This window comes from Sceloporus undulatus, chromosome 2 (assembly GCF_019175285.1).
Source record: "Sceloporus undulatus isolate JIND9_A2432 ecotype Alabama chromosome 2, SceUnd_v1.1, whole genome shotgun sequence".
Taxonomy (NCBI): domain Eukaryota; kingdom Metazoa; phylum Chordata; class Lepidosauria; order Squamata; family Phrynosomatidae; genus Sceloporus; species Sceloporus undulatus.
The window spans coordinates 220,259,311-220,273,538 of record NC_056523.1 but is presented as its reverse complement, the minus strand read 5'-3'; the positions used below and the strand labels follow the sequence as shown (position 1 = coordinate 220,273,538).

At 40.7% G+C, this 14,228-nt stretch overlaps 2 protein-coding genes across 2 annotated transcripts in view; one reads left to right on the top strand and one right to left on the bottom strand.

Annotated features, from left to right (window-relative positions):
• The window catches only part of GTF2E2 (general transcription factor IIE subunit 2), a 333,455-nt gene that overhangs the window by 268,312 nt on the left and 50,915 nt on the right, over nucleotides 1–14,228 (top strand). The gene's annotated exons all lie outside the window — the stretch shown is intronic.
• Nucleotides 10,528–14,228, bottom strand: part of SMIM18 (small integral membrane protein 18) — an 11,174-nt gene continuing 7,473 nt past the window's right edge. Inside the window, exon 2 of the mRNA XM_042449408.1 lies at nucleotides 10,528–11,132. Coding sequence (XP_042305342.1) covers nucleotides 10,797–11,090 — 294 coding nt within the window. The 5' untranslated portion in view covers nucleotides 11,091–11,132 and the 3' untranslated portion in view covers nucleotides 10,528–10,796. The remainder of the gene's footprint in view (nucleotides 11,133–14,228) is intronic.

Sequence of the window (14,228 nt, the reverse complement as noted above, 5' to 3'; positions counted from 1 at the left end):
CCTTTGCTAACTGGGAACCATTCTGTTTCTCCATACTCATTTCTGACGGCAGCCTTTTGACCCGAGTATAGGTTATATAGCATACAATCAGATGTAGTGATACTCCCATTTTGTTAAGAGCATTCTGTAACTTTTCATGATCTATGCAGTCAAAGGCTTTACCGTAGTTAATAAAGCACATCTTTATGATGTGGCCAAAATACGACAGCCTGTTTTGTCATCTTGGCTTCCAGGGGGATTTTTGGTCTGATATGTTTGATTTTCTTGTTTGCCTTTTTGTCTGTCCAGAGTATCCTCAGCACTCTTCTCCAGCACCACATCTCAAATGAGTTCTTTTTCTATCCATTTACCTGACTGTCCAGCTCTCACATCTGTACCTGATGATGGGAAATACAACGTCTTGGAAGATTCTGACTTTAGTGCTCAGATGTATGCCTTTACTCCTTAGGATCTTAGTTCTTTCATAGCTGCCCTTCCCATTCCTGATCTTATTACATGGCTGCAATCACCATTGTGATCAATTCAAGGGACTGGAACTCTTTAATTATTTTAATTTCTTATTGTCTAGGTTGAATGTATATATTCCTGCCATGGTCATTATTTTTCCCTTTATGTTCAGTATTAAGCCTGCCTTTGTACTTTCATCTTTGACCTTCCTTAGTGATTGTTCCAAGTCCTGTAATGCTTTCTGCTAGTACAATGGTGTCCTCCCTATATCTTAGATCAGGGGTAGGCAACCTGCAGCCCGCGGGCCGGATGCAGCCCGGCGAGGCCTTGGGACTGGCCCCAGCCCGGTCCTGCCACCGATTGCCACCGGGGCCTTTGGGGGGCAATTGTCTATAGAAGCCTCAGAAACATGCATTTATACTAACATTTTTTTAAAAATCAAATTTTTTTCATGTCCTCATTTTTTTTTAAAAAGTGCCCTCCATTTGAAAATTTTGTCCTACATTTGTCCTGGTTTATTTATATATTTAATTTTTTTTAAAAAAAAATATATTTAATTATTTATTTTTTGGCTTTGGCCCCCCAGTTGTCTGAGGGACAGCAACCCGGCCCCCGGCTCAAAAAGGTCGCCTACCCCTGTCTTAGATGGTTGATGTTCCTTCCTCCTGTCTTCACTCCTGAGTCTGAACCTCCTCTTCTTATGTTTTATGACTACAAATTGAACAAATAGGGTGAAACAATGCAGCCTTGCCTGATCCTTTTGCCAACTGGGAACCTTTCTGTTTCGCCATATTACATATTCATATGTAACATCTTAATTGATTATTAATGGTTACATCTTTAGTTGATTATTAAAGGCTTTGCTGGAGTCTATAAAACATGTGCTGATTTTCACAATATATATGCGTGTGTGTGTGTGTGTGTGAAAATATTATATATGGTCATATATGTATATATATAATATGACCATATATAATACATTGTTGTAGAAAACCAGAATTGTATTTTATAAAGAGCAGGGAGACTTGGAGATTGGGAAGGAAACATGTTTATTTTCGCTGCAGCTGCCCCCAGAAGGAAATACATCCAAATTTCTAGGGCTGAGATTCCCAAAAGAAGCAGCCCTTTGTAGTTCCTTGAACAAAGAAAACTACAAAGCACATATTTCATGGGCTACATATAAAATAAACATATATACAGCCCCTGTATGTTCATTGGATGTTCAAATACTGCATCTGACATACGTCTCTATCCCTCGTGGGTTACCCATCAATCCAAGTGTTATCTATATGTTTGGTTTCACTGCTCGCAGAGTGATAATACCTGGCTTTCAGCATAGGCTTGGCACCCTGCTTCCTCTTTTTCGGCCAAATCATAGGCCAAACTTTTGTAGTTTAAGGGCAGCCCACGTGAGATTCGTGCCTATAAACCCTTCAGAACAACAACAACACCTGGCATCCATTTTGAGAAGTCCCTGCTGCCACCCTTTTCCAGCTATTCCATATCCCAGCCAATCAGCTTCTGTTGGCAAGAGGCTTTAACCAATCAGCTCCTTCCTGATTGGTTAAAGCTGCTCGCCATCAGGGAACAGAAGAGAAGCGGTCCAACTCCAACTCCTCCTGATCCGTTATCTGTTGCCATAGTAACCAGAACTGCACTTCCGGGTATATATACTGTATGTATTTGTCTCTGAGGAGGAGTCGCGCCCATGATGACGTAAAATCTCGTCGACGAGCGCGGGGAGGAAGGAGGAGTGATTGGGAAATTGGGCGAAGCCCTCCGGTAGGCGCTGAGCCAATAGGGAAGCAGGACAGGAGCCTCAGGGCTCCTCTTGTGGTTCAAACACCCCCCCCCCCCCCGCTACAGACGACGCTTCCACTCTTCATCGCGGGCTTCTGCGCGTGCGCGAGGTGAGTGATCCTGAGGGAGGCAGGCAGGCAGGCAGGGCGCGCGCGGGGGGGGGGGAGGGAGATCGTTGGCGTTCGAACTCGGACGCGCCGCCGTCTAGGGAGGGAGGGAAGCCCCCTTTAGCACTAGGAGCCCCACTGAGGCGGAAGTTGAGTCGAGAGACTTCCGGCCATGGCCGCCGTGTGAGAGAACGCTTTCGTATTGAAAACACCTGATGATCACCTCAGTCGTTTTTAGGAGGCAGGGAGATAGATAGGAAGAAGCTCAGCCCTTTCAGTGTTGGACTCTGGCTCTGGAGACCAGGGTTCGAGTCCCAGCTCAGCCTAGGAACCCTTCGGTGACTTTGGGCACTAGGTCACACTCTCTCAGCCTCCTCCTCCTCAGGCAAGGAAGGCAAGGGCAGGACAAATCTGCCCTGTAAGTTGGAAATGACTCGAAGGACACAACAACAAGGAGAAGGAAGGTCGAGATAGAATTCAAAGATAGAGACTTCAGTCTGCTCCCTTCTCCTTTTGTTCCTGTCTTTTAGATTGTAAACCTGAGGGCAGGGAACCGTCTGACTAAAAGATTGTATGTACAGCGCTGTGTAAATAAAGGTTAATTATAATAAAATATAGCCAGGTTAGTCTGTACAGAGATCTGTTAGATGTGGAAGATCTTGTAGCACCTTGACACTCACTGAAGTAAGAAGCTCATAGCATGAGCTTTCATTGGGCTGCACTTAGGGCAGAAAAATGAATGCACAGATATAGGATGGGTGACACCTGGCTGAATGAAACTACGTGTGAATGGGATCTGGGAGACCAGTAGACCACAGTTGAACATGAGTGAACAGTGTGATGCGGCAGCTAAAAAGGCCAATGCTATTTTAGGCTGCATCAGTAAAAGTATAGTGTCTAGATCAAGAGAAGTAAAGTGCCACTGTATTCTGCTTTGGTCAGGCCCCACCTAGAATATTGTGTCCAGTTCTGGGCGCCACAATTCAAAAGGACTTGAGAAACTGGAGCATGTGTCCAGAGGAGGGGACTAAAATGGTGAAAGATCTAGAAACCTTGCCCTATGAGGAATGTCTTAGGGGGCTGGGGATGTTTTAGCCTGGAGAAAAGAAGGCTAAGAGGTGATATGATAGCCCGTTTAAATATTTGAAGGGATGTCACATTGAGGAGGTAGCAAGCTTGTTTTCTCTGCTCCAGAGAACAGGACCCGGAACAATGGATGCAAGCTCCAGGAAAAGAGATTCCACTCAACATTAGGAGGAGCTTGCGACAGTAAGGGCTGTTCGACAGTGGAACACACTCCCTTCCGGAGTGTAGTGGAGTCTCCTTCCTTGGAGGTCTTTAAGCAGAGGCTAGATGGCCATCTGCTGGGGATGCTTTGATTGAGAGTTCCTGCATGGCAGAAGAGGGTTGGACTGGATGGCCCTTGGGGTCTCTTCCAACACTGATTCTCTCAGATGGATATTATTATTACTCAAAGATATAGCCAATTTAGTCTGTAGGATCAGAGATGAGAGAGATCTTGTAGCACCTTTGAGACTGACTGGAGAGAAAGAAGTTGGCAGCAGGAGCTTTCACAGACTTCAGTCTACTTCCTCAGATGCATATTATTATTCAACGATATGAGCCATGTAGTCTGTAGAATCAGTCTGTAGAGAGAGATCTTGTAGTACCCTGAGACTGAAAAAAAAGTTGGTAGCGTGAGGCAGAGGAGAATTCAGTCTACTTCCTCAGATGCATTTGGTGGAGTGGAAGCCACCCTCTCCTCTCTCTCCCTCTCTCTCTCTCTATATATATATATATAGACACACACACACACACCAGATACATACATGTATATACCCAGCTTCCACTCCATCAATGCATCTGAGGAAGTAGACTGAAGTCTACAAAAGCTCATGCTGCCAATTCTTTCAGTCAGTCTCAAAGGTGCTGCAAGATCTCTCTAAGCAAGATACAATTGTTATTATTATGGACTGACTCTGGAGATCAGGGTGAGAGTGGCGTGACTTTGTGGTTTGAGGTTGGACCATGATTCTGGAGACTGTGGTTCATATTCCAGCTCCGCAAGGAACCGACTGGGTGATCTCGACCATGTCATACTCTAGACTCAGAGAAAGGAATGCAAAACCTCCTCCGAACAAATTTGGCCCCAAAAATCCCACAGTAGGGGATGCCTTAGGGTTGCGTAAATGGAAATGACTTTGTAAGTGCAACACAACAACAAACAAATGGCTAGACATGGCAGCTGGCTTTTTGTCCTGCCACAGCCAGAAGCCGTCTTTAAGGTGCTCTGGCAGTGTGCAGCATCAATACTTTGCCACCAGAGTGCCTGGGCACTGGGTGCCATGTGTGGGCAGCTGCGTGGCATGAAGCTGGTTTCTCAGCGTCATGGGGGGCGTGCAGCATGTGTTACACCATGTCTCCAAGCCAGCCAGAAGCTGGCTTTTTATGCCAGTCTGTTCCGGCCTTTTGTCACAAAGTTTATGTACAACATTTTTGCTCAGTCTGAAAGGTACGTCGGCATACTTTCATAGGAAGTAGACCAAGTGTACGAAGGCTCATGCTACAACTTCCTTCGCTCAGTTTTAAAGGTACTACAGGATCCCTTGCATACTGCCACAGGTCAGAAGGATACATATGTACCCCAGGCTGGGTGTCTGAAGAGAACCCTGGGGAGTGTAGTTCTCCAGTGTCAGCTGGGGATTGGAAAGGTTTTCCACTTCTTTATCGGGCAAAATATGTTAAAAAATCATATAGGGAAAAAATGAGATGGCTAAGGATTACATTTATATCAGATGTTTGAAACTAGAAAATGCTCAGACCACTATACCATGCTGGCTCTCTGGATTATAAATACCATGAAACTATAGTTTAGCAGCACCTGTGAGTTCACTTACTGGGTTGTAGCTGCAAGGAGGAGAATGATAAATTTGCTTTTGTTTTCAATAATAGTGATTACTTGTTAAGTCTAACCAAGCACTATGAATTGTTTTATGCTGGTTTCAGGAAAACATGGCACATTATTAAGGTTGGCTTGAAACTGGCTTGCTTCCCAACACAATTTCCCTTGAGTCAAATGTAGTGGTCAGTTGAAATAGAAGCATCAGCTTCGATCCTTTCGATGGATGCTGAAAGACAATGGAGTAGAGAGTACACAAGCCTAGGCTCTTTTCGTAGCATTAAACTACGATTAGTTTAGTCTTTCCCTATCTGAAACTCTCCAGTGATTGGACTAACAACTTCCATCACACCAATTAGACTATCTCTCCTGATGTATGAGTATGATAAGTAAATTTGTAGTTCACTTTTGGAGCGCCTGTAGAAACAGCTAGGCAGCATTGCTATATGTTATTCCTGTTGTTGTTTGCCTTCAAGTAATTTCTGACGCATGGTAACCTAAGATCATGGCTTTTTCTTGGCAAGATTGTTCAGAGGGTTACCATTGCCTTCCCCTGAGGCTGAGAGAGTAGGACTTACCCAATGTCACCCCATGGGTTTCATGGCTGAGTGGAGAATCAAACCCTGGTCTCCAGAGTTTTAGAACCCAACACTCAAACTGCTACGCCACACTGACTCTTATGTTATCTCCACACACAGCTTTACTTCTTACAAACCCCTTCACAGTTGACTTAATGAGAAATATCTAGAATCATTCTTCAGGTGAAGTTTGAGGCATTTACCCTTTTGCAAACTGCATAATTTACAATTATATGCAACACACCCTTTTAAACATTATATAATGTAGCTTGTAAGTGTATTTTGTGTATTGCACTTACAGGGAATTTTCACTGACTTTACCCAAGCTGCATATGGATCATTTGTGTCCCATCCCATCTGACAAGGAAGAAAATACTAAAAACTTGCTGATCTATGCAATTCCAGTTGAAGAATGGTAGGAGTCCCAAGGGGAAGTACATTCATATCATTCTTCCGAATTAGTCAGTGTAGATCAGAAATTGACAAATTATTTTTTCCTGATCTTCAGATGTTCAGTTAAGCTCATTTGGCCTATTAATGCACTTATGTCACTTTTTAAAAACAGAATTATGGATCCAAACTGCTACGTGAGCGAGAACTTTCAAGAAACAGAGCACTCTGTACTCCTGCTGTAGAAAACGCCCAGCACCCTCTTCTCTGATTCCTCATCGAAGAAGAAGAAAGCAAAGGTAGAACAGGGAGGATCATCAAGCGCAAAGCAAAAGGCAGTTTGTAGGAGACAGAGCTCTGATTTGGGCTTTAAGCAAATGGGCTTCCATTTCCCCTTAATGTTAAGACTTTCCAGAATACAGCCTTATGGCGAACCTATGGCAACGTGCCAGAGGTGGCACTCAGAGCCCTCTCTGTGGGCACACATGCTGTCACCCTAGCACAGAGTTTGCCAGATTTCTTACTAGAAAGCCAGAGGGACGTGGCACTTTGCAATAAATAGTGTGGTTTGGTTGCAGTTTGGGAACTGGTCTGTAAAAGGTTAACCATCACTGCTTAGGTATTATAAGTAGCTTCATATGGGTCTTTTATCGACTCATTGTGGAGTAAATAACAGTTGGAGGGAGAGGTGCAGTAATTTTGATTACTAAACAACAGGACACCTTTTCCATAATCCAAACCCTGCTTTAATCAAAAAGTGAATTGGTAAGACATTTGTCATAGATTCCTTTTCTCCGCACATTTTTTTTTAATCTTAGTTTTCTTAAGATGATGTTGATGCGATGCTTATTTTATAAAAGTAATACAGGTGAGTTACCTTATCTGCAATGGTGGAACCAGGTGTTGTTGATTTCAGAATACCTATTGCATATATGTACCTAATACAATGCTTGCAGTTTGTTTCATATCCTGAAGGTAATTTTAATACAATATTAAATGATTTGTGCATGAAAAAAAGTTTGCATACATTGAAATGTCAGAAAGCAAAGATGTCAGCCACCATGAAAAACTTTTAGTTTTTGGAATATTTTGGATTTTGGAATTCCGGATCAGAGAGATTCAAACTGTTCTTAGAAATGTAGTACTATAACATCCAAAATACACAACACAGTGATAGCTTTATGGAGCCAACCACAATGGACAAAATACAAGATGCAAGCTTTCAACGCTTCACTGGCTTCTTCATCAGGTGATAGTGTTAAAAAATCAAACAGGAGAAAGAAAAACATGACGATGTTGGAGTCACAGGCCTACATTTTTGTCAAAATGTTGTTATAGTTTTTTCAGTTAAGCTGTTATGGAGGGATGATCTATGTAGGCAGAGGCCATTCCTCCCTTCTGACCATGTGGGCTCTGGAGCACAGTTGCAAAGGCCAGGAAATAAAATTTAAGCTCATTTGCAACACAAAAGAAAACCCCTTTGAGATCCAGGTTCTAGTGTTAATATCTACTGTTGTAGTGTTAATAATATAAGATAGTCCCTGTTCTCTCGGATGTGTGGTGGAATTCCATGCAGGATCCTCCAAGAAAGAGCTATTATTTCTAAACTTCATGAAATACATATGTGGGACTAAAGTGGTGCTATCTTCCTGTAGGGACAGTCATCTGGTGTTACATAGTCTATATATGAACCCACAGCAAGCAAAATAAGGTGTTTCTCTGTTGGCCTATTTTACTTGGGGGTGGGGGCCTGCCGTATGGCTCTGCAGTGGAAATACTTGTCTTAGGGATTAAATTAGTATGTTACTTAGAAAATATATTTCTTACATAAGAGGCCAGCATTCAGCTCTGGATTTTATGGTATTGTGCCAAATAACAGGGTAAAAATAAATGGGTGGAATTAGAGATGTGAAGGCAGAAAATAAATGGGGGGGGGGGGGGGAGGGGCATTGTTTTTTACATTTTCCCTGAATCATGCTAAAATAAAACATTCCATAATTGATTCTCTTCCTTTTTCATTTTTATAAAATTTGTTTTCTGTTTTATTCTGGATTCCCCTCCTTTTTTTCTGTTCCCCCCCCCCCAGGCTTTCACATTTCTAAGTGGAATGAGCTTGTGGGGAGTGCTTCCTGCACATGCATTTTCACTTTTTCTGGGCTCCATCTACTAGTCTTGAGATCTGTGATTTGAAGAGGGAGGAGTTTTTGGTAGATGACCATACAAGTTCATGCAGACTAGAGTAGAACACTGAGGAAGAGTCTTGCTGGGCATTTGAACAGAAAAAAAGGCAACATTATTATGTAATTAAGCAATGTTAGCATTCAGTTACTACTAATGTATAAGTATAGAAATTTTAGTCAAGAAATTGACCTCCAGAAACTGGGTTGACTTATCAAGAGGTCAGTGTAAGTACTGTACCTTAACTCTTATTACTGGTAAAATAGCATCAACCCTCTCTACAATCCCTGCCATGGTGCCACTTCTGACCTTTTTTGAATGTCTGGATGGAAAGTGTTGGTGGCGGCGGTTCTTTGGTGCTTCTTCTCAAAACAGCACTGAGAAGTATTGGACTTTGAAGGATTTGACTAAGGTATTTGGGTATGCTTGTCAGTTTTTATGGGTTTAAATCAGCAAAGTTAAAGGCTTTAATCACTGCTAATGTAATTGACATTTGCTTTGCCTTTTCATCCTTTTTGACATGTGTGTATTTTCTTAGCCCCACCTGTGCTTGATCACTTTCCACACACATCACACAACCACAATTTACTGTGGCTCCCCCCCCCCCCCCATCCTCCAAACTTTAGGATGAGCTCAGTTATGCCTGCTTATATTTTGTAAGTTCTTTGGTGTTGTTTTCCTTTGCTTCATCCTTTACATCCTTTGTTACATGCTCCTAAGTTTTTGGTTGTTTTGTGTCTTCAAGTCCCTCGACTTATCCAAAGGTCATATCAAAATCCATAATTTTGGCCCCAAAACCTGCCCTTAACTTATACATGAGGTCAACTTATAGTCAGGTATATACAGTAGTTCCTGTTGCATAAGTGTCTTCATCCCCTGTCCTTTTTCACAACAGTGATGGTACACTTTCAGGACTGATAATAAAGAAACAATGTAAGTGATGCAGTTGATGGAGAAGCTTATCAGCCCAGCTGATAAGTTGTCATTCTGCTTTACCTAGGTTGGGTTTCCTTGGGCTTGGCTGTGATTAAGAGAACACTGCTGCCCACAGGGGAAACTAGTTGATGCTAATTTTGCATGTACAGTAACTGCTTTGAAAAATTGATATCACTGTGCTGTGTTTCCTTATTCCAGGTAAGAGTATAGTGACAGCGAGGAAACATATAATAAAACAATATGAGGAGATGAAGCCATGCTAGATATCACAGATTTTGCAGTTGGCAGGATGTTGGTTTAAATATAGCTTGCTATTTTGTATGGCAGTGTCATATTCACTACAATTTTTAGTTTTTTATAAAATCAGGTATGAAAATGAGGTGCTTTTATATAAATCGAGTTTCATCCTCATCTGTCTTAGATATGAAAAAGAGTAATGTTAAAGTTAGAAAACAGAAGCATGCACAGCTGAGTTTGTCTTTTCTTAACAGAGTTGACTTTTCAGAGTTGCACCCATGCAGTGATACTGATAGATTTCTAATGTAAATTTCATGGAAACTGAGAGATAGGAAGAGGTTGTCTATACTCTGAAAGGATATATATTAAGAGTTTGAAATATATACAATTTGATCTGCAAATAACAACTCTTATTTACATATTGGCTATTTTCAGGGATATGAAGGTATGCTAAAAGTGTTCTGAGTTGCTATTAGAGCCTTTCCTATTCAAGCATGGTAGCCTATCTGTCAAACTATGACCTTTTAAAATAAAACATTCAAATAGATTTTCTTGTTCATGATATTTTCATTCCTCTCTTGCCTTAATATTTATTTTTAGCTTTGATAAGGTACATTTTAAACTTATTTATTAGCTGCCTGCATGTAGAAATAATGAGGGGTTAGCATTTTTAGAAGAGCCAGCATGATGCAGTGGTTTGAGTTTTGGACTGTGACTCTGGAGATCATGGTTTGAATGCACCCATGGCCATGGGATGGCATTGGTCAAGTCACATTCTTTCAGCCTTGGAGGATGGCAAAGGCAAAACTTCTCTGAAGAAATTTTGCCACGAAAACCGCATCATAGCTTCATATTAGGGTCACTATACGTTGGAAACGACTTGGAGGCACACAACAACAATAACTTAATTTTTAATAATTAAATAAACCAATAAGTAAATCAGTCAGATGAACAAAATTTTACTGAAATCATGAATTCCAGTCAACACAAATTCATGATAAAACATTTTAAAAAATACCCATTTCCACATAACACTGTGACTGACAATCCATTATTAATCATTTTGTGAACTGTTCAAGTTTCTATCCACCAGTTAACAAAAATGGTGCTAATAATTACATTTAAGGCTAAACAGAATCTGACTTGCTTGGTCCTAAGATGCAAGAGGCTTCATTATGATGCTGAATATCTGTTTTGATGGAGGTGCTAGTGATCAGTCCGCCACTACACCACTTCTGTTTCACGTTTCCTGAAGCTGTCCATCATAGATCTGACAGGATTGGGTTCATTCTCTAAATCTTTCACAGTTTTATTTTTCACGCAGCAGCAACAGTCAAGCAGCTCATATAAGAAAGCTAGCACCACCAAACATATTACAGTAAATATAAATATGATCAGAATGACAAAGCAGGCAGTGTTCCAGTTGTCATGAAAGGGATAAATTTTCTGCACTTGAAAGCCAAGGTTCTGGTAGAGGGCTGCAGTTTCATTCATACGGCTAATGTTGAATGTTGCCATGTTTTGATAGTCCTCTGCGTTCTCTCGCTCTCTGCAGCTTCTCTATATGGTGAAATACACAAACAAAATACAGTTGGTGATTTTCCTATGTTTTGTTTTTCTCTCACAGTGTAAAACTGAAACAGGCCTAATTTTTTAGTTGGCTAATTGTTAGTGGGTGCTTCTTGTTATAAGGAGTGTTATTACAAACGCCTTATAACAAGCATTATAGCTGTGACTGCATTATCTATGATTCAGTTTTAATTTAAATTAAAACAAAGCTTTGCTTCACAGCACTTACTTTGATGTGTTTCTTATTATTGTATTGCAAGAGTAGTGTACTGTCATTTGCAGAATAGGATATCTGACTAGTCAAATTTTGTCAATGCTTATGTATTTTAGAAGTATACTCTATTAGAGCTGTTAACAGGTACTGCTGATATTTATTCTAATTTCAGAAATAAATTTGTTAATCATTAGTGTGGAACAATGAAGTTAACTTTAAAAAATTCTAATTAATTAGAAGGATTTGAGGAAGGGAATAATGAATTGGATAAAATAATTATCAAAAGAAGGGGGGGAGATCAAACATTTACAACCTACTTTTAGAAAGAGAAAGAATGAGAGCAAATTCAGGAGACAGTGATAGAGTGGGCAAAAGATACCAAAACTAAGATAGATCTGGAAAACTGGAAAAAAGCAAGGAAAAAAGGATTCAACAATTTACATGTCCACAGGACTTAAAAGAAAACTTTTTAAAAATGGCACAACGCTGGTATCTTACTCCTCAAAATTATCAAAAATTTACAAAACAAAGCAAGTTAAATATTCTAATTATATATAACTTTTAATAATGTTAGGTAAGGTTTCTGTAAATGTGAATGATGCACTGAAATAAGTTCTTTTGCTTTTATCCTGGAGCATCACAGTTAATCTATGGTAAAAATAAATAAAAGAAAATAAATTGGGGGTGACATTAAACAGATTTAGCAATGTAACCCACACTGCAGAAGTCATCCAGTTGGATACCACTTCAACTGCCATGACACCATCCTATGGAATCCTGGAATCTGTAGTTTATTGTGGCACTAGAGCTCTGACAGAGAAGGCTAACTAACTCACAAAACTACAAATCTCAGAATTCCTAACATAGAGCCACAGCAGTTAAAGTGGTATCAAACTGGATTATTTCTGCAGTGTGGATGCAGCTATAGTGTCAGGTTATTTAAAATAAGCCAGTTTCTGAAAGCAGTTTTCCCAATATAGCAGTAGCCAATTCTTCAAGCATCATCAACGTTAACATCCTGGTTCTTAACGCAAAAACAAGTGAAGTCATTGACAACACTTGGAACGAATTTGGCTTATGTGTCTTCTTGGGCATGGTGATCACAGTAGTGTTGTTGAACAATGTTGATACTCATAGGGCTCTTGGGCCTAAATCCAATGAAGTGCTGGTGCAACAGTGGCAGTGTGACAGAAACTCCTTCCTTTCCCTTTGGAGCTCTCCAGAAACTGACTTCAGAGGGTTTCTCAGCTGTTTAGAATAGACCTTTAATATATAGAGAATAGGCAGGCTGCAGTGCCTCTCCTTCCTTGGAAGTCCAGTTCGGTATTCTGCCTTTAGTGTTGAAATTGCAGCTGTCTCAAAAGTAACAGGTAGTTATCAAAATTAGAGGAATGACTTGTTATTGAAAGTGCTTTGAATATCAAATAAGGAATTACAATTGGCCCTCCTTGTCCAAAGATTCTGCATCCACTGAGTCAACCATCCACAGCTTGAAAATATTCAAAAAAAGCAAACATTGACTTTGCCTTTCATACAAGGGACACCATTTTATTACGCCACTGTATATAATGGGACTTAAGCATCCATGGATTTTGGGATCCATGGGAGATACTGGAACCAAACCCCAATCGATATCAAGGGCCCACTGTACTTTGGGTAACATTGAAATCTACACAAAAAGTTTGACACACTTTTCCAAAAGAGACACTAGTTTCAGTGATATCCTGGCATATGTTTTACTAGCAGAATATGGTTATTTAGCTCAGTGGTTCCAAAACTTTGCCTCTCCAGGTGCTTTGCACTTAAACTCTCAGAAGCTCCAGCCAGCTTGGCCAATAGTTAGGGATTGTGGGAGCTGAAGCCCAAGACACTAATAGATTTGAGAATCCCTGTTTAGACAGCATTGCTAATTACAATTTTATGTTCAGACCAATAAATGAATTTGATTTACATAGTTAGGCATAGATGTACCAAAACAATTTTTGGTACTTACATGCTCTACATGGTTTTAATCCTTTTTAACCTTCTTAGAACAGGGTGGGAATCATAAGTTATACAGATGTAATTGGACTCTTAAGACCCAGTAGCATTGATGAGGAGTGCTTGAAATTGCAATCCAACAGTATGACTCCCATTCCTGTCTTAGAATTTTAAGTTCTTTATGGCTGTATAGCTAGAGCTTGTGAAACCAGTAACAAAATTTTAAATACAGCATTATTTTCCCCCTTTAATCTCTTTTTAAGTTAGATCTGTGCTCTCAAAGAGAACAGGCAGATAGTTGTAGGAGAATGCCCTATTGCTGGAGCTGGGGAGACAGTACGCCTATTTAGGTGTTACTTGCCATGTTTTCTTGAGGGAGACAGTGGGCAGTAATTCCACCTGCACCCCTACTCTGCACCATCTGATTCCTCACAAGGAGAGCAACATCTCTGAAAAGGAGAGATTCATATTTGCCTGGAAGCTCTCTTTATCATCTATCATTGTGACTAGGAACTTCATTTCACATGTGTTCATGTGAGGAGAGTGATGGTAGAGAGGTAGGGCTAGGCACTCCCTATGCTGAAGAAAATGTGAATAATGCCTGAACAGGATTATACTGTACTTGTTTTGATCTGGAGAAGATCTGGATTTGCCATTTTACAAGTGCTGTCCCCAGAACTGTTTTATGCATGTTGTGCTATCATTGCTCTGAACAGACAGGAAATATCATAGGCCTGTTACAGACAGCCAAAATAAAGCTGCTTTGAGTCACAGTGGAGGTATGGTGTTTCAATGATGCATGCATCCTAAGAGTCCAGAAGCCACAGCAAAGCCACACTCCAGTCATTAGGGCTGGAGCGTAGCTTTGGTGCGACTTCTGGACTCTTAGGACG